Source organism: Vidua macroura, chromosome 4 (assembly GCF_024509145.1).
Source record: "Vidua macroura isolate BioBank_ID:100142 chromosome 4, ASM2450914v1, whole genome shotgun sequence".
NCBI classification, from domain to species: Eukaryota; Metazoa; Chordata; class Aves; order Passeriformes; family Viduidae; genus Vidua; species Vidua macroura.
Window position 1 is genome coordinate 27,297,994 of NC_071574.1, and position 20,700 is coordinate 27,318,693.

Below are 20,700 nucleotides of genomic sequence, written 5' to 3' on the forward strand. Positions count from 1 at the left end.
GCTCCAGAATTGAAACTTGAAATGGGAGATCTCCACCCATATCTTTCTGGCATGTTTGTTGTGTATTTCTCCTGAAGCTGTGGTTCCCAAGGCAAATTAGGCTGATTTCCCTTTGCAGTGGTAGCCAGAGGGGATGTTCTGCCCTGTCTCCCCACTACCCCACCAGCTCCCTCCATCCACAGTCATGCAACCACTTCAAATATATATTTACAAGCCAGAGGAAGCATATATGAGAGTCTAAGCAAAAGGGGAGACACAATAAAAAGACTCAGAAGAGGGAGGAAAAAGCAGTGACTACAAATGGTACCATCTCCCTTTAATTGTGACTCGGGTCTCTGCTGTACTGACTTAACACTCCAGTACAATTTAGACAGCCTGGCAACTCTGTAATGAGTGTATTTATGAGCCCTCACCTCTAAGCACTTCTGCCTTGAGTAAGAATTTCTCTCTGTAATTGGAGTCCAGGTATTTTCCCATGTGATATCACGCCTTCCAGCAGTTTATTTAGGAAATCTTACTGGCACGATCCCCTGCTCTATAAAAAATACAGACCTTTTCTTTGTGTTCTATGCCAGGTGGTGATAGGTCTCATCTCACTCTTTCTTTATTAGAGCAGGAGGATTAGTATATTAGTACTGGCAGAGGTAATATTTTACAATGAACTCTTCTTTTATACTTTGAAGAGAGATTTTTTGCTCTGTGCCATGGGAGAAAACATATTTTTTCCCTGGTGGAAAATGTCTTGTCTTTACACTGAATGGCACGTTGCTGATACCATGTCCAGAAGTAGTCCCCTCTTGATGAAAACATAGGAGTTTGGGTTTCAGTCTTGAGACTTTTGAGAAAATTCAGGCTATTTACTAATGACTTGTTAAGACCTTACCTGGAGTTCTGCAAGCAAGGCTTGAGATCTTACCTCATATTTGCTGCTGAAGAGGAGAGATTTTGCAGCAGCTTTTCATCACCTGATGCAAGATAAATCTGACTATAGATTTGTTTTTTGGAAGATATCTCAGAATTTTATTCTATGTCATTACATTTTCTGTTTTGAACTGTAGTGTGCAAGAGTTAAAAGAAAAACCTGTAGCTGTTGGTTTTCAAGTAAGAGGCATTAGAAAATTTTGTCTTAGCAGTATGCTGAATCCTGCTCACTGAAGGAGAATTAGAATAGCATAGCATAGCATAGCATAGCATAGCATAGCATAGCATAGAATAGAATAGAATAGAATAGAATAGAATAGAATAGAATAGCCTTAGAGGAAGAACGTCAAACTTCCTACTGTGGGTTTGGTATTGTTGGGGGACTTTTAAGTTTTGTCATCAGATTTTTTCTGCTCTGTCTCTGTCACCCACCAGTTCTGGAAAGGTACCTGTGAACAAAAAAGGAAGCATTTAAAGAACTGTGATGAACAAAACAAGTCAGAGGATGACGAAAAGGGCTCTGGCTTCCCTGTAATCATGGCTGAAGTTACATCTGATCATATTTGTTTCCTTGAGTGGTGGGAGTATCATCCTATAACTGGGGTCCTGATCAAATTTGTCATTGGACTTCTATAGGTGGCTAATGAAGGTGATCACCCTGTAATTAGTCTGTGTGCCTTTCCTTTCTGTATGTATTTGAAATATAATGCACATCACCTTCAGTCACATTCCTCCCTGTGGTCAGGGTAGAGATCTCTGCTCTTGCAGGTGTGTGTTTCTGACAATCCAGTTGGTGAGGCATGTTAGGACTCTCTTCTTGGCTTGCTATTTGGCACAGGGAAAACTTTTTTTTAATTCAGAAGGTTATTTGTGTCTTTCTGTCCTATCTTATAAAGTTTCTTTTGAAATGAATGAAACTTACGAGACAGACCCCTCTCCACTCGGAACCATGAGGTCCCTCTTATTCCCCCTTCGTTTCAGGCTTCCCTAGAGCTCCTCTGGCTTTATTTTAGTAAATAGCTTTGTCTTTAAAAAATACCCCTGAGAATATAACGTGAAACATAAGTCTTAAGTCTGTAACAATCTGCTTGCTTTCCTAGTAATTTTCTTATAGGATTTGGGGCCAGTCATGTCTGCATGATATGAAGATAACCCTGATGCTGTGCACACCTAAGTCACTTCCCTTGGAGTGCTGTTTCTTATTGGCAGAACACATAGATACCAGAAGGGAAAAGATGAATCCGCACCTCACAGAACAAGAAAACTCCTTCAAAGATAGTCTCAGGTTAATATAATTTAACTTATTATTGCCAACTACACTGTAAGCATGGTGGGGGGGAGAGGGGAACAGGCAAAAATTTGGGAACTAGCAAGTTATTCTAAAAGTTGTCCCACTTGAATGCACTTCAGGTTGAGATCCTGTTTTAGCAGTTACCCTCAGGAAACTTTGCCTTTCACTCCATTGTATAGGCATTTTAATGGTGTCTATGACCACAGTGATTCACAGCAATTTTTATTTGCATGACATTCAGTGGCTATGAACAGATAAATACAATGATAATTTTATGTAGAGTTTTCTTTGTCAAGTGTTGGTTATATATAACATTATTTTAGACCTGAACTACAAGAAAATGCATTTTGAGATATTGTTTTAAAAAAACGCAACTAAGTTACAGTGAACAGGGAGTACTTACAGTGGAAAGTGTAAGACACAAAACATGTTGCTTAGCCAGAAAAGCAGGAGTTGCCTCAAGAGACACTTGCACAGGTGTGAAAGGTAAATTTAGGATAGGTTTTTCAAAGCATCAAAGTCACCCATTTAAACTTGGCAGTGACTAATGTTCTCTTAATTCTCCTGCCTGTATATAAAAACATAAGCCTTGGTTCCCAGTCCTCTCCATAAGTTAACATCCACAAGTTGCTGAGAGCGTCAGTGCTTCTTTGCTCCTTATCAACATTTTAAAAGAAAGTACAAAAAATACAGCATTGAACAATGACCAAAATTAAATTATGTTTCCTAGTACCGACATTGTTTTTCCTCTCCAAAGAAGATAACTTTGATAAAGCCATCATTATGTGATAGAAGTATTAAAAAAAAAAAGAAAAGCCAGTTGCCGTGACCTAATTACCTTTGCTTGATAAAACCATAAATACTACATCTTGAATTAATATAGCTAACCATTTAATCCTTATTTCACCTTTGGGAACTTTGTGGATCCTAATATAAATTATGTAATAAGGTACATAATGTTGAGAAATTAACTCTTAGTTTCGTAAAGGGAAATTACTAAAAAAAATTCAGAGAATTTTTGCTATAGTAAATACTAATAGTGATTGCATCACAAATGGATGCCTTTGGGAGTCACTGCCTGCTAACAGCACAGCTGCTCTTCTACTGTTTCCTGGGATCACATTCATTTTAATAGATCACAGTGGCTCTGAAATGTGAGTGAATGTCTACGTGACCTAAAGTCTAAGCTGCTGGAGGTTTCTGTTCCAGAGCTCAGAAGATGAACGCAAGTGGGGACTTTTTTAGTCCCCTTGAACCATCAAGTGTGCAGTTGCAGAATTGTTCCATGACAGTGGCACTTTCAGCTCTACAGCAGCCCATTTTCTAAGATCCTTTTCTCATCCTCAGGGAAGGTTTTGTTTTATGCAGCATTGCTTTGGAGGAACACCATCAAGGGTGGAGAAAGCAGAGGAATACAACAAAGCTTCCTGGTATGTTTCCCTGATGCAGTGCCGAGGGTCTGATGTCCTTCAGTGGTTTGTACTGAACGTGAAAACCTGTGTTTGTGGGCATGGAGGTGATACCCAACAAATGACTGAATAGGAAAATGCTACACCTTGCGAATTTCCCTGCTGCTGTAAACTCTCAGACAAACTAACTACAAGAGTGTATTCTGTTGCTTTGCTGTTGATTTCTGTGGTATTTAAATGTGTTTATTTCACTGAAAACCAGGAGTAGCGATAGTCCCGTCCCTCAAAAAAAAAGGCAATACTGAGCGACAGAGGAGCCAGATGTTCTGGTAAGACAGGCATTAATCGCTATTTTATATTTTTTAATGGAAAGCCTGTTTAATTTATAAGAACGACGCGGAGGAGGAGTGCCAGCACCTGTAAGCAAAGGGCGATGGGTTGGGCACGGCGCGGCGAGAGCAGCTCCCGGCCGGGCAGCGCCGCATCGCCGCCGCCGGGGATCGCCCGAGCCGCGGGACGGAGGGAGCGGCCCGGCACAGCCCGGCCCGGCCCGGCCCGGCCCCTGCGGCGGCGGGCGGGAAGGGGCCGAGGGAAGGCGCGCACACCGCCCCGGCCGCCGGCGGAGCCGCCCTCCCTGCGCTCGGGCTCGCCCACGCCCAGCGCGGCAGCGGCGCTGCCCGGCCCGAGGCTCAGGCCGCACGGGCCGGACCCCGCCGGGGCAGGAGGAGGCGGAGGTGCAGGACCATGCTGGCGGGGCTGCGCCGGGCGCTGCGCAGCGGCGGGCGGCAGCTCCCGGCGCTGCTGGGCAGGCGGGATGGCTGTCCGCCGCCCTCGGCGCCTCAGGTAAGACGGGGAGCGGCCGAGGATCCCCGCGGGACAGCGGCGGGAGGAGGCGGAATTGCCCCTTACGGCTGCTGGCGCCTCGCCCGCCTCTGACCCGGGGTGCGGCGGGGGCGCCGGGGGACAGAGCTTGGGGCAAGTGTCACCCCGGCCGGGCTGGGGCCCCACGGGCTGCGGGGTTCCGCCGCTCCTCTCGCTTGCCCCGGGCGGGGCGGCCGTGGCCGGCGGAGCGCGGTGACTCACGGGCAGCAGGAGCTGGGGGCTCTGCCCCGGGTGACTCACGGGCTGCTCTGTAAACAGCAAGGAGTAAAACGCGAGTGCAAAAAAAGTTTCGCTTGCGGGCTCTCGTGGTGCTGCTGCTGCCCTGTACGTGAAGTGCTGAAGTCCACCTGTCTTTGAGCTTCTCCGGGCTTTCAGAAGTCCCAGAGCTTCTGTGATTAGGAACAATACAGGCAAACAGACACACGATGAATTTAAAGATCTGCTGGAGCGTAGGACAGTGTGATATTGAGAGTCCTGAGCGACTCCTATTTGCTGTGAAAGGAGGCAGTTTAATCCTTTTTTACTATTCTTAATAATAGAGATATGCTATGTGTATGCCTGGAAATATTGCTGTGATGGAACACGGCAGAACCCCGTCCCTGCGTCCGGGACCCTCCCATAGCAAGGAAGTTGCTGGGGTTTGTGGTGACAGAAGGAAGTCTAGGGCTATCTGGGGCTTGTTACTGAGCAGCTTCGACGACCCATGTCTCAAAACGTGCGGCGGTGGGTGGAGTTGAGTTGTACGAATTGAACTTTCTACTTTTCCCCAATACTTTTTTCTCACACTATTCGAAAAGCCTATTACAAAATTCCATTGCATTAATTTGCCCCACATCCCTTAATGCAAGTAGCCCTTCTTTGCTTTCTCATGCCTGTATATTAGGACATCTAAGTAGGGAATTTAAGATAAATATTGACTTAGCCTCCTTAATCTTCTGAGTTTTTAGCGAGGCGTGCTGAAAACTCCTTGCACCTCGCTGAGAGGGTTTGCACTGTCATTCAGCACACACTGACACTACCTATTCAGTTTGCCACCTCTAACTTCTCCAGGGTACTGCTTTGCAGACAAGCTTCGTGCTTTTCTAAGGCTCTAAATCGAGACTGAAAGCTGATAAAGCTTTAAGAAGAGACACCAAAAATGAGAGGAGAAGGAGGAGGTGGAGGAGGAAAAGCTCTTACTTTGGCACCACTGTCATAATAAGAAAGAGCAAAAAAATGATGGTGTCTGTTACTTTGTGGGATGGAACGACAGTGGCTTGCATTGGGAATTAAATTTTTGTACCAACTAGGTGAAACAGAGAGATGCTGTAATGTTGAGGAAAAATCTACTTGGGAAAAGTGTTTAATACAAGATTTGGTTTATTTAATAAGTGAAAATTTTTGGAATAAATTAATGTACAATACTTTTTATGGTCACTGCAGCTTGTTTCATGCTGTGGTTGGTGATAGGAATCAGTCTGCCCATGTGCCTTTTGGGGCCACGACTGGAGTTTCCACTCAAAAACCTGGAGGTGGCCCGAGGTTGTAGGATGTGGAATTGGTCATCACATACTGCAGATTACTCAGGTGTTGATGGGCAGGTATGTGAATGCAGAGTGTGTTTGTGTGCTGTGTGTTTGACTAATAAATACACAGCGGTGGGGATAAATGAGCCGTTATTGCTAATGTAGTGTATTTTTTTTCAGGTTTACAGGATTACAGCTGTCCTAAGCAGGTGTATCCTTAATCATTAGCTTCTCAACTCCATTTTTAAATGAGAACTACGGCTCTTATTAAAGCTGTCATTAGCTGCCTTGCGTTTTGGAGTAATGCTTGTACAAATTCTGCATTTTGTAGAATTGAGGTTTTTGTTAGGTGATTCTTTCTGTATTTAAAGTGTTTAGTTCTTAGACAGACTCTAGCTGCCTGGGATGTCCTGAGATTGTTGCTTTGACAAGAATGTGTTAGAAATCCGGACAGCAGGCTATGTGCAAAAGAGAAAAGGGCTTAGCAGCATAGGCAGTTTTTCAAAATAATTGAAGCATATTATATTGTATTCTTTGGACAGGCATTCTTGTTACACATAATTTTGTTCCCCAAAGGCTGCAGTTCATTTTGCTAGAGTCCCAATTTGTAATTCTGCAGTTATTTTGCATGTGGTAAAACCTAAAGGTTGCCAGCTCTTTTGCTTCCTCTTGACTTGCATGTTTTAAGTCCTGCAGCTCACGCTGAAAGAAATGCCCTGCTTGCACTGCTCTCCATGAGGAACATCTCCCCTCACCATATCTCAGTGGAGAATGCATTTGCTAGCATGGAATCAAGGCTTTAAATTGCTGGAGGTTTAATTGGTTTGTTTGTTTGGGTTTTTGTTTTGGGTTTAATTTTCTTTTATTTATTTATTTTTAATTTATAAACCTTCTAAGACAGGAAACATTGAAGGGACTGGATTTTTTTTTTTTTTTCAGATGGTCCTAGTCAGTTTCTCTGTAGCGCTGAATCCTACTGATCTAAAATTGTGTTTCTTTTTATGGCCATTCATGTAAATGAAATTTCTAGTTTGGTCTGTGCTATGGAGATCCTAAACATGACTTAGGATGGGTGGCAACCGTGGAAAATGAAGAAGTCTGGGTTACATGTTTTTTCTTAGCTTAAAACCGGGTTTCTTTGCAGTCACACAGCCCTGTGTCTTGCTAAAACTGTTCCTATCCTGTGTGAAGGTGCTGGAGTCGTGACATTTCCTTTGGAAAAGGCAGGGCTTGCTTTGAACAAGTATTAGTGAGGAAAGAAAAATGGGAAAATTTGAATTCTTTTCAAAATGTAAGTTTATTTAGCATCATTATTTCAGAATACATTCCATTTCTATGTGCAAAATGCTCTTAAAATTGTGCTTCTGGAATATATATTGGCAAGGGGAAAGATCATGTGTAAGCTGGCAAGAGCAAATTGCAAAGGCTTCTGTGAAAAACATTATGGATTTATTTTCTTCCTTGATTGGGATATTGCATATGCTTGTTGCTGAGGGGAATTTTCTTCCTAGCTGCAAACTACAGCCAGTAGGAGAGTCATTGGGTTTATCTGCAGAAAACAGAGTAGTGAGGGTTTTATTTTGGGGCTTTTTTTTTTTTTTTTTTTTTTTTTTGGTCAGTTCCCAGTGTCATCCATATCTGTCAGAAATATTTTTTTTCAGTGCTTTCAGCTGGTAAGTTTTTGACTACCCAGTTCCTCAGACTAACTTGAACTTTTTTCCTGTCCTTCCTGTTAGTTATTATAGTAATTCTTACTCTCAAATCACCATAATTCTCTTAGCACTACACCTATCCAGTTTGTCCTTCAGTTTTTTACAGTCTTATAAGCAAGGATTTAAATGGGTCCTAGTAGCCACAGGATATTTCCATGGAGGTTTTTAATTTTGCCTATTTTTCTTTTGCATATGATCTACTGCTGGGATTTCTAAGATATTCTGACAAACAGCAACCCCAGGACATCCCAGGCAACTACAGAGAAGCAGTCTGTCATTGAATGTCTTATGCAGCCAAATATTTCACATAAATGTGGTTTAAGTCCCTGCTTTTTATTTTCAGCCCACTCAAGTCCTTTGGAAATTGATATCTAATTGGAGCCAAGAACTGGGAGTAATTTATGGCTGCTGGGTGTGTTTTCCCTTGTCTTTCCTTCACTTTGAAAGCCTGGTGCAACAAAAGTTAGCTTGTTGATCTAAATCTTCTTTTCTAAACAGAAACCTCCTGCTCATACTGGCATATATCAACAAAAACATACAAACTGCTGAACTGTTTGTTTATGGAAGTACTGTTCACTCTTCCAAATACTAATTTCTGAATGTTTTAGAAAAACCTATTTAGAAGATCTCTGGTGCTTCTGCTGCAAAAATTTTCCTGTCTCAGCAAGTTAATTTTTTTGACTTTGCTGCTGTGTCTGTGCCAGAATAACCGGGTGGCATTGGGAATGGCTGCTAGTTATTTGCTGTTGTCTCTTCTCGTCTGGCAGCTGGGAGATGGCTCTGTTTTCCCTGATAAATACACTTTTGGGGAGAGATGTGATACATAGCACAGAAATTAATCTCTCTTTGTGCTTCTGCAGATACTCCCATGAACTGTTTTTCTGTGTCCTCTCTCTCCAGTACAGATGCTGTAGTGACACAGTGGGCTGTGAAATACTCTTGTATGTGCACATACAATTACCTGCAAGACAGTCATTCCATTAGAGGTTTGGGAAATTTCTAAAAACCAGCCTCACTCAGTGTTTGAAACACACATCAGCAGTGAGACTTCAAATTCTTGGTGTTGTTTTCCAGTGGGGCAGTTGACAGAACAGCAGCTAATTGAAATGTGTAGATCAAATCAGCTTTTCTTGCATAGTGTGTTGATTTTTGCCTGCTCTGAGTGTCAGCAGATGTGTGTCTTTGCTGGTTGTATGAATATGGCAGTTCCTAAGGAAAGGAAATGAAAGCCAGCTCCAGCAAGGCTGAAAGGAATGTGGTCACTCTCTTCAGCATCACAAGCCTAAGGTGTGAGCTTTTTTGTGCTAAGTCAGGGCTGTGTGGTACTGCAGGAAATGTAAAGAAAACTGAAATGCTGGTCTAACGTTATTGTCCATAGCAAAATCTATAATTTTTAACATTTTAAAACAGATTAATGTAATTTTTTATTATTTTATATAATTCTTAAACAGATTTTTTGAAGCGCTTTCTCATATGTGATATAGGAGTAATAGACTGTGCTTCCCAAAGTTTGGGAAGTACATTACTCCAAATATATTCAACAGGTTTATTGTAAAGGAAAATGAAAATTCATATAACTTCCTGTTGATAGTGACTTAAAAAAAATATTTAGTTTAGAATGGGGATAGAAATAAGGTGATACCTGATATTGGGTGCTCCATGATTAATAAAGTAGATGACAGAAAATGATGCTGTGATTTCATTTGCAGTGGATGCTGTGATCATACAAACAATGCTGTAATTGTAAGTTTTTTGTTGCTCATGAGATGAAGCTAAGTCTGGCACTGTTCCTTTTAGCACAAGTGTGCTAAAAGACTTCACTCACAGTCTTTATACCTGCAAAAAAAAAATACTAAACCTCTAGAGGATGTCTGAGAAAATTGCTTTGCAAGTGTCTTAGATGTGCTTAAGATTTACCACAAATCACTGAAGTGCTGAGCACTTAAGGCTGTTGACAAACCTTGTTTTAAGAATACGAGTCTCCTCTGATTTTTTTTCTTTTTACATTTTGGTATTTGAAAACTTATAGGGCAAAAATGTAGGCCTTGTCCTAAAGGTTATAGTATCTTAATTTCTGAAGGGATAGGAGAAGAGGGAAAGGGAAATAGAGATTTTGATTATGTTTTGGTTTTTGCTTTTTTTGTATTGAGGCTTTCCCCTCTGGAAGTCCTTCTTACACAGTGAGATTTTTGGCATCAGAGAGGAAGCAAACAGCACACCTGTTCTCAACATGTAGTTAAACAGCAAAATTTTCATTTCCCCCTTCCCACTGAGGCAGAATGATCTGAAGGAAAATGAATGGAGTAGCTGTGCTTGAGTTGGGCTTTACTTCTTTAGGATCATCTTCACCCTGAAGACTTTCTTAGAAAACAATATCAAAGGTGAATTTCTCATTGGGTGGCTCATGGTGGGGAAGACCCTATATGTGAGAAGGCAGTAAACTCTTCTGAGCCTAGAGGTGTTTCATGGTCACTTCTGTGCCGTTTTGTGATATGATGTTAACTAAGTATCTGTTAAGGGCATGTATCAGCAGCTCTTGCTCTGGCTTGGTTTCTTATCTCTTTTGCTCTTTTGCAGAAAGATGAAAGGCAGAGGCAGGTTCTCTGTGTTTCTGTCTCATTCTCTGTCTTGCTTTCAAGATACTGAGTAATAACCTGGTCATTATGTTTGCATAGGAAAGAGGTGGCTTTTTATAAGGTCACTTCTGCCATTCATATGGCTACTCGCTTTGTTGTTTCTGTATCTCAGAGCAGATCTGAGGAGCCCAGCAAAGAATTGAAGTTGACTGTTTGTTCTGTGAACTTGCATAGGGAGGCTGGGAGGAGGACAGTTTTCAGGCCTGCAAGTTATTTGTTGTGACATGTTCCATTCTCAGCTCATGCATGAGTCCTGGGTCCCTAGAAATCCCTGCCATCCAGGTGTTGGGAAAGCCTGGATCTATACTCTGAAGATCAGGTCCATCACTGGGGAAATCAATTCCTCATATCAGAATGACTCTGTGGCACAGCAGCTGAAGAAGAGAAGTTAAAATGAACATTGTTTGGCTGCCTGCCTACTAAGGATGCTAGCTTTTGTCCATGAACTAATTCTCCTTTGTTCAAATGAGGCTGGGTGTAAGCAGGCCACTGTCAGCTGTCAGCAGTCAGGGCATAGATAAACAAAAGGTTTTGTGCCTGTGTGATGAGGACTGGCAAGCACAACCTCCCCTTAGTGATCAGGAAATACTCAGTACTCTTTCAAATGGAAATGGAAGAAAGATGTTTACTCTATAAATGTGACATTTATACTTTTAGAAAAGTTGAATTTATTATCATGAGCCCAGGTAGTGCATCTTCAAAGGGACAGAAAAATTGAGTACATTATACACAGGCAAGATATAATTTACTTTTTTCCTTCAGATTTTGAACAACTTCGAAAACAGTTTTGAAGCAGTTCTTTTCACATTTACTATCTCATCATTTTTGATCAAAATTACTTCAGTCCTCACATTCCTGTCAAGAGGGAGAGAAATAAACTGTCTTCTTTTAAGAAGTATTTTGTTTATCTGCAAAGTAGGCAGGAATTTCAGCTTCCCAGCATCTCCCCAGTGTTACCTAAAACTAAAGAGACTACAAATTGATTTAGAGATCACAGAAGCATCCTTACATGTACTGTATGTTTGCCAGAGTGGAGGAAAAATTACATTGCTTTTCTTCCTGGCAAATCAAACTACATATACCACGAGGATATCACTTTGTCCAGAGTGCTGTGGTGAGGAAAAGATCACAGAATGTTAATGGTTGGAAGGTACCACAGGGGGTCATCTGGTCCAGCCTCCTTGCCCAAGAAGGGACATCCTTGAGCACACGGCACGGAATTGCATCCAGATGGTTCTTGAATGTCTCCAGTGAGGGAGACTCCACATCCTCTGTGGGCAACCTGTTCCAGTCTTCTACTCCAAGATGAGTGTTATTTGTGCAGCATAGTCACTGGTTGTACTTGAAGTGCTTATGCCGTGCTGTTCACAGAACAACATTCCTATGGGTTTGTTTGAGGTTTCTTTTTTTCTAGGGCCAGACCAGACCCTCTCTGCACCTCCTCATGCAAACTGTTTGTTATTTATATTCTGTACTTGCTGTTTGAACCACCTGCTCTCTGCCTGTGACAGCACAGCTGTGAGCATTTTCCATTGTGCTATCTGTGGTTAGAAGGCTTTTGTAAAACACCTTTATGTGTTTGCTGTAAATAGAAGCATAAAGGTGCCAGGCCCCTGAGACATGGCAGCATTCGTGCTTCCAGGGACCTTTGTGGCCTCAGCTGCTCCTCAGCCAGCCCCTCTAGGCTGGAGTCCCTCAAGGGAGACCTGGTCACAACAGGGTTCCTGATCCAGGGGCAAACCTAGCACAGGTGTGGGTTTGTAGCTGTGGCCCCTGTGGAGGATGCACTGACAGGGATGGAGGGAGGGTGGGTATAGCAGTGGGATGATCCCCAGGCTGAGCTAGGTAGAGGCTGGGAACTGAGGTGATGATTCATCTGGGAGTGGGGCACAGGTTTTGGCTAGCCTGAGGTATTTGGTTTTAACAGGTTAATTGCAGTAAAGATGGGCTAAACTGTCTAAAAGTATTTTGAGAAGGTGGCAAACCTAGTGCTTAACCACAAAGTAGCTCAGCTTCGTTTCCTACAGGTACTGTGTCTGCCCTTCCCTAGACAAGGAAATAAGCTTATAGAATTATTTTGCAATACAAAAATATAAACCAAATAGAAGCTATATATCTGTAATAAAATAAATACTGTGTGAGAAGTTGAAGTTAGTGGTCTTGCTGACCTGAATGCTAGACCCAAGGCTGGTGATACTGAATCACCTAAATGTTGGAAGTCAAGGATCTTGATCAGTGGCTGGGGTAAATACTTGACACTTTAAACACAGATAAAACAGTTGGAACTTAAAGGCACTTGCTTTTCACAGCTGCATTGTAAGAGCTGTGTATCTGAACTGCATAGCTGATGTGTTTTAGGTAGAAGGGATATTTGTGAAATGGCAAGTTGGGGAGCTTATCTTTGCTTCTCAGTGGATACACTTCAATTTACTGGCCTCTCTCCCCTCTCACTCCAGCTGTCCAGAATTTTAAAATTCCAGATAAAACTATGAGGAAGCTGCCAGTTTCTTAAAAGACAGCATCAGTTTTTTAAGTTTATGCTGACATCAAGACTTCCCGCAGCTCTGTAAATACTTTTCCAGAGCAATACACATGCTAGTATTTTTAACTAAAGGCAGGAAGTCTCTTAAGATTGGGAAGGGAGGGAATGCAGATGCAGCAATAGTGATCTTGAACAATCATTTTTTTTCTGTAGCCAGAGGGTGAGTATGTCTTTCCTGCCTTCTCATTTTCATTTGTCTGCTGGATAGCCACAGCTGTGTTGAAACAGGAAAACTAAATCAAGTCCTTGGAGCTCTTTTGTGAGGAGTTTTTGTGCTCCGTGACCAAATACAGTGTAGGGTTGAATCATGGCATCTCTGTTAGATGGGACTTTGCTTTCAGTTTATGCATTCTCTTTTAATCTTACGTGCTGCTGGCAATATCCTGGGTTCCTACTAGTGCTTTCCAAAAACTGCTTTCAGATGGGTCCTGAACTATTAAAGCATCAGGTTACGTATGTTTGTGGCACACCTTTTGGCAGTTTGCCTGTTTTGAAAAATGTTTTAAAGCCATAATGTGCTTATTGTAATATTGCAAGGCCTAAGCCTTGCTAAAGGTGCCCCACAAAGAGGCAGTGAAGGTTGAAAATGGGGAGGTTCCTGGGGATTTTGCCCTCGGTTGACTTGGGAAATGACCTGCTGTAGGATGAGTTGAAATTCACTTAAACAAAGAAAATTATAAAAAAAAGTTTTGAGACAAGATTCCTACCAGAATGTGTTCCCAGGCATTGGTACCACAGCAGTATCTTTTGCAGTCAGTTCTGACTGGTACACTTTCTCAGGTAGCTGCAGTGGATTTCAGTCAAAAGGGTTTTTTTGTGAGCAGGTAACACTATTATTTTTTACAGAGCTGGGGCTAGTCCAAATTTAATGTGCAGGGACTGAAATTTTCTGTACTGAATTGTCTGCCATTTTTTTCCATTTTAATCTGCTGGGTGTGGGATCATTCTTCAGTATTTTTTATTATAGTGATTTTCAGTGATATTATTTATCTGACACCATAGAGTTTGATAGGCTAAAGTATATGAAAACATAATTCATATTTACATCTGTGTGCTTCAATCAGAAGCCAAAGGTGTGTGCTCAGTGTTTGTAGCCTTTCTGGTAAAATAAAATCAGGCATACTTAGAAGATTGCTGTTTGAAGGCTGATGTTTCAGGCTTGGTCTTGCAGTGCCCTGTGTCTTTAAGCACACTGGAAATATGACTGAGCTGGAGTAATTTAAAGAGATGTCAAATAACCCAGGCTCTAAAACTGAGTTATACCTATAAAACCATGCATGCTCCTTGGAGTACTGACCCCAAGCTGTTTTTCCTGGCAGTAGAAGTGTAAAGTGCATGTATTTTGCTATAGATCAGACCCTGATACGACTTCAGTCTGTGCAAACGCTCACAGTAGTGCCATTCTTCAGCACTTCATAATGCTGCACAATCTGTAGCTTGTTTCCTTGTGAGTTCCTGGTTACTTCTTCTGGAATAGCCATGTTAACTTTTCTCATCAACAGGGATGTAACTATTTTTGGGGATTTCACTGAGCCAGCAGATGAAAACTGTGATCTACCTAGCATTCTAATACAAATACAGATTTGGGTTGTTGGGAAGTAAGACCTTGTAACTGGGCACTCTATTGCAAACAAATACAGCTCATCTTGTCTCACTTGGCATTAAATATCAGTAATTAATACTTTCCTTGACATATGACAAAAAAGATTTTGTGGAACTTAGGAATGCTCATAACTAATAAAAGAAGTAACTGCATAAAGATACATAATAAGGTAGAAGCTATCAAAAGCTATTAACAGGTTTAAAAAAATGCCCATGTAGGGTATTCATACACTGCTAAAAACTTCGAATGTCATATAACATGTAGAATTCAAACCCCTAGATACTGCTTTTGACCTTTGTGGTGCCTCTGATTCTAGATTTTGGGAGAGCAATTCCACAGCTCAAGAACTTGAACTCTTAAGAAAATTACACAGCACCTTGTGGCAGCTGTCAGACCAGCAAGACCCACTAGAAGGAACCAGAAGCAATGCCCTGGTTCATAGGTCAGTGCATGCTGCTGTGGCACAAGATAATCTTACTTGCAAGTGTGCAAGAGAATAATGTATTTCCGTAGCACAAATTTGAAACACTCTGTATGCACATCCATACTCCATATGGCCATCATAAAAAACAATCAGCAGCTACTCCTAGGCCTGGAGCCGACAGAGGATCCACCTTACCTACTGCTTTTTTATTTTCTCTGCAGCCAGACTCAAAACTGGGATGGCAGGTCACACATTCTATTTAAATCAGTTGGCTGCTGGTGTCATAGGGCCTCGCTTGCTGCTGTAGAAGTTAGAGTGTGTGTCATTTAAAATTTGAAAAAAACCCCTAAGCTAGTTTATCACACTTAGCATTGCTGACCACAGAAATAGCCCAGCCCAATGCAATTGGCCCTCAGTGTGCCTCTAGCTCCTGCTCCAGGCACCTCACTGCTCTTACTTTCCAGAGCAGCTCAAAGCCTTGCTCAGGGGTGAGGGTCACACCCCTGCAGTGCTGCTTTCTCAGCCTGTGTTGGGGTCATGATGTGGTTTTTGGTGTTCTCAAGGGATCCACTTCAGGGGGAAGCTGCAGTTGGAGGAACTTTTGTTCCCTGCTTTCATGCTCTCTCCCTGTCTGCCCTCCACTGACAGAAGCAGAAAAATCCAGTGTGTCTGACTTCAGGGAAATAGGTTTGAAGCCCAACAGCACATATTCAGAGAGAGAGAAACGTGGAACAACACTTATTCGAAGGCAGTGGTGAAAGCACAGAATTACTGGAGTCTTATGTTTAGCCCAGACTATCAGTATTTACTGAGAAGTTCACCTACATTTTTGCTGGTTGGTTGTAGCATGCTCTGTCTACTGTAACATGCACTTTGTGGTATTTATAAGCCCTGATCAGTGCAGAACTAACTATTCAGACTATCCCTTCTTCTTTAAGTTATTTTTGATAGTGTTACTTAATACCTTTGTTTAAATTTCAGTAGTGTTTGCATGTTGCCTCAGAGCTTGCAGCAGCAACAGGTAAACATGGCAGTAGGGTTTAAATTGAGTTTCACTCATTCAGAGAGTAAAAGAAAATAAACATAAGGAGGAAACAACTTACAGATACTTACCAGTTTCAAGTGAGGAAGGAGTTTTTTAAATGATGTTTATTTATCCATATCAAATCCTCGCTCTTGGAACTGGAACACTGAGAAACTGTATCCCAGTGAAATTCTGTGGTATCAAAGAGACTGTGACTGTATTTTCCCTTGTACTTCCTTCAAGGATGATATGTTGCAAAGATGGTTATGAATCTCTATTCCTTACTTCTTGTTGATCAGGTATTTTTTTTAATTTTGTAGACTTCTAATAAGCCATCCAGACGCTATTTTGCACTCCGGGAAAATGCTCATAATAAAGGCCTTTAGGACTCAGTATGTTGCTGTAGCTTCTGCAGACTGCATTCTTTTCAAGAAGTTTTATAATGTGAGAAAGATTTACAAGGATCCTTTTACTCTGTGACTGTGGGGAACTCAGGCCAGCTCCCACTGTCTTTCTTCCTGACAACAAAGCAACAAGACAGTCTGAGAGCCTGGCTGATGCCATTTTCTCCATTTCACTAAGAAGGATGGTGAGATGGAATAGTCCTGGGTATCTGCTTTCATATTGCAGATGGTCCTGGATATGCAGATTGGGCTCTGTGGGCATGATTATGCTTTTCACTGTGTCTTGTTCTGAGTGGGCTGCAATATCCAGAAAAAGCTGTCCATATGGAGAGGCTAGCTGTGAACCTGGAAGCTGTGTACAGCCTCTCAGTGTGATGGTGCACCTGGACCAGAAACCCTTCCGTGTTGTGTGGGGGGCATGTAGTGTGCACCTAATCACCGGCTGGGGAAGAGAGCAGTGAGCCTGAGCTTGTTTGAGGCTCTTGCCTCAGGATGCAACTTTTTGTCTGTGTCCAACTTTCAAGGTAACAGAAACAAACAAAAAAAAAAATTCTTAACCAAAGCAGGTTATAGGGTACAGAAACCTTTTTCCTCTCTGTATTTCTATGGATGAATGTCGTCTGTGTCTGCTTCAGTCACTTGATGACAAGCAGCTCCTTGAATATTTTGCGTATGTGTATTTTTCTTTAATGTCATAACTTCTCAGAAACTTTAGGCACTTATCTGCTAAACAAAATACTATGGTTCTTTGTACTTGCCTTCCACTGAGATTTGAGCCTTAGATGTATTTGGATAGTGGGGTTTTTTTCAAGCTCTTTCACAATCAAGAGGATAATATGTTCTTTTATAAAAACTGAGATTCTTATCCTGTAGACAAGCAATGACAGAAGGGCTGACATAAATAGATTTGGAGTATGTGTGTGTGTGTGTGTGTGTGTGTGAGTGAATTGCTGATGGATATATTTTACTCCTTGGGATTGGACTTACTTAATTTAATTTTTTTTAACTTGGTCAGCAGTAGTGACCTAAGTTAAAGATTGGCTTGACCAAATGCAAATGGTGTTATTTCAGAAGGGAATGGAAGAATGGAAGGCTTTCAGCATCAAATAGATTTTACAACAAAGGGAGTTTGATTATTGCTTTGGTATTTTTTCAGGTATTTTCTGTCAAAGTATTTTTGGTCTCATTCAAAAATTAAAAATACTTTCAATTTTATAGTGTTCAGTCTCTTCTACATAACAGAAGTCAATAAATTGTACTAGCATGATTTATTATAAATAAAAAAATGTTAAATTTATACCTTTTGAAACATGTAACAAACAGCCAAAGTCCTAGATTTGGAAAAAGCCAAGGAACTGGTGTTAATCTTAGTCTGAAAGGAAAAACAGTCAGTGTAATTATTTACCTGTTTTGTACGCATGAGCTATTGTTATACTGAGAGGCTTTGCTGCTATAACTATACTATAAATCCTTTTTCGTGTCCACTTTGACAAGCAGGAGACATTTATTTGTTTACTGTGAAAGTTCTAGGCTTAAAATACTTAGAATAGCATATTATCATCATAGATCCATATAATGGTTTGGGTTGGAAGGGACCTCAAGGATCATCTAGTTCCAACCCCCCTGCTATAGGCAGGGACATCTTCCACTGGACCATGGAGGGGCTCAGAGCCCCATCCAACATGGCCATGAACGCTTCCAGGGATGGGGCATCCACAACTTCTCTGGAAAACCTCTTCCATGTCTATTCATTGATCATTTTCTGTATTGCAGCTAATGACTTAAATTAATGGGGAAGAAAAGTTTATCGGTTTTCTTAAAATTAGATACTTCTGAGCCAGCAGTAATAGCTAAGGTGCTCACATAGAAATATACCCTTTGTCTTTGTAGAGATGTTTCCTGATGATAGCTGTATCAGTAAGTGCTTTTTAATGCTTACAGTGCCTTGGCAGAGCTAATGTGAAAACATTTTAAAAATATATAACCGCATCTTTAAGTTCTTAATTACAGAGGCAAGAGCTAAATGTGGTTTTGAGCCAGCTGGACACTAACCACATCTATTCAGCGATGCTGTGAATCCAGGTGAGCATCTTGTCAAGAACAGCACATCAGGTTTTCTTTTGGCAAGTCAAATTGTCTTTTTCTTTACTAAGGCAGAGGTTAAGAATTCTGATGGGTACTTAGTGGGTGCCAGAGGTGCTGTCTCTCAAAGAAGAAAGATGCTGCCAGCCAGTTAATTGGCAATATCTTGCCTCTATGTGCGGCAGCGGCTCTCCGTTTCTGTTCAGAGCTCTGTGCGAGTCAGGAGCTGGGAACTGATGAGGACTCTGGATGCACTGGGATGCTGGCCCTGTGCCAGCCTGCCAGCATGGCCTTCAGCACTAGCCATAGCACTTTTTGCACCAGCACCACGGGATGCTGATGTCTACTTTGTAGAAAGGACAGAGGTCAAACTGGAAGCTATTTTTCCTTGCCCACTGCCAAATGCAACATAATCAACTGTTTTGTTGTTATTAATGCTAAAGCAAATTTAACTCATGCTCATAAAATGCCTGCTGTGTGAGTCTTGTATTTTTAGTGCAATACAGAAATAAAACAGCTGGTATAATAATGAGACCTACTGCTTGCCATGGATCTGAAGGTATATTTGGGAGTGCAGTCCTGGCATTACTCTTACAGTGGTGATAGTTGTGCTGGTGACAGTTGAGCTGGAATTACAGAAATAAATGATGTTTGAAATCCTCATTAAAAAAACTAAAACAATCAACTTTCCTCTGCTGAAAACAGTCTAACTAGAGCTTTTTGTTGCATATCAGAGCTATGAAAGAAAGCTGCTTTGTCCTTTATTTTGCAGTGGCACATAAAAGGCATAAAAAGAAATTGCAATGTTGCTTAGACCCACAGATGTATCCAGAAGTGTATTTCATATTGGCCCTTTGTATCTGATGCCATTGTAGCATTCTAATCCTTATGAATGTAGTCAATTTTCTTAGAAAATAGCTTTACATATTAGGACCCTGTGACTCCAAATTTAGGGTTTTTTAGTGCCTGTTCTTTTCGGCGAGCTGCTCCGGTGATTTCCTTCCAGTTTTGAATGCTGACCTGAGGACCAGAAGTTTAGAGGATTCAACTGACTCTTTTTCCTAAGTTGGATATGCTAAGTGTAATTTTAACAGGCTGAAGAGATAAAAAGGAGGAAGAGGGAGAAGTGATAGTTGGAATGACAGCCACCCTCTCATTCAAACTCCTTAGAGAAGGAGGTGCCTTGTTCCTGCAGTTCTTGCTGTGTGGAGGAGCTGTGGGCCTGGAACAGACAGCTGGAACAAAGAGTGACCAGGACTTGACTTGCATCCTCAGAATGGTGCAAAGGCTGGGGCTGCTCTACACTTGATACTTTTCTTTCCTCTAGCTACTGGGCCCTGGAATTGCCTGATGACTTTTTCCACATCTGCCCTTCCTCACCTTGGTCTATGCCCAGCTGTATAACACTTCGTCCATAACTGTGAAATGCCACCCCTCTGTCCCCTTCAAACAATTTCAGAGGCTAAGCACGGTTCTCTCCCTCTGTTAATAATTGGGAAAAGTTTTTCTAATCTGTGAAGCTCAAGCTCATAAAGCAACAAGTGTAGAGCAAACATTCAGATAATTCTTTATCTGAAGAGATAAGAGTGACTGAAGTTCATTTTAGTGCAAATGCTGTCATAATATATTAGTAGGATCCGTTCACACCCTAGAGGAGAAATGTGCTAAATACGATATACTCTCAGCTCCAGGCCATAAGGGATGAGGAAAGCATGATTGTGAAATAAAGTTAGGGAGAATCAAGCTGAAAAGTCTGTTGGCATGGTTCTGGTAGTTAAATATTTACCAGCAGCAGACAGCTCTTAGAGTCTCATTTTTCTTCAGCCATCGGTATAATGAGGTAATAAACCATGCACAGATCATAGGTTTCCAGGGAAGCGGCTGCAAAGGGTCCTGCTTCTTGAGCAAGGACAGTTAATTTCCAGTTCCTTTAAGAAAGAAACTAGAATACATTGAGTATTTATTGAGAATCAACAGAAAACAAGTTTCTGCTTGAGCTGTAGAGTTGGTGTAGCGCAGCTGGTTTCATGTGGGGTAATTTTCTTCACAGTGGCTGGTATAGGGCTAAGTTTTGAATTTGTGGTAATCACTCAAGGCCTCTCTGTATCATGTATGATGTACATGTATGACTTTTGGCCTCTCTGTATCATGTATGACATACATGTACATGTATGACTTTTGCAGGTATGGCCATGAGTTTGCCCTTAAGGTCACTCTGGCTTCTCCCTCTGGACTGTAATCCTTAATGTGCTTGCAGAGGTCCAG

General features: G+C 41.6%; 1 protein-coding gene across 2 annotated transcripts in view; it reads left to right on the forward strand.

The window, feature by feature from the left end:
• Positions 1-4,278: 4,278 nt before the first annotated feature.
• MCUB (mitochondrial calcium uniporter dominant negative subunit beta) overlaps positions 4,279-20,700 on the forward strand; it is a 48,532-nt gene continuing 32,110 nt past the window's right edge. Inside the window, exon 1 of one of the 2 annotated variants that reach the window (XM_053976106.1) lies at positions 4,279-4,464. In XM_053976106.1, the coding sequence (XP_053832081.1) occupies positions 4,366-4,464 (99 nt within the window). In that variant the 5' untranslated portion in view covers positions 4,279-4,365. Of the gene's footprint in view, positions 4,465-6,025; positions 6,084-20,700 lie in introns of those variants that run through there. The other variant, XM_053976107.1, reaches the window with a different exon arrangement.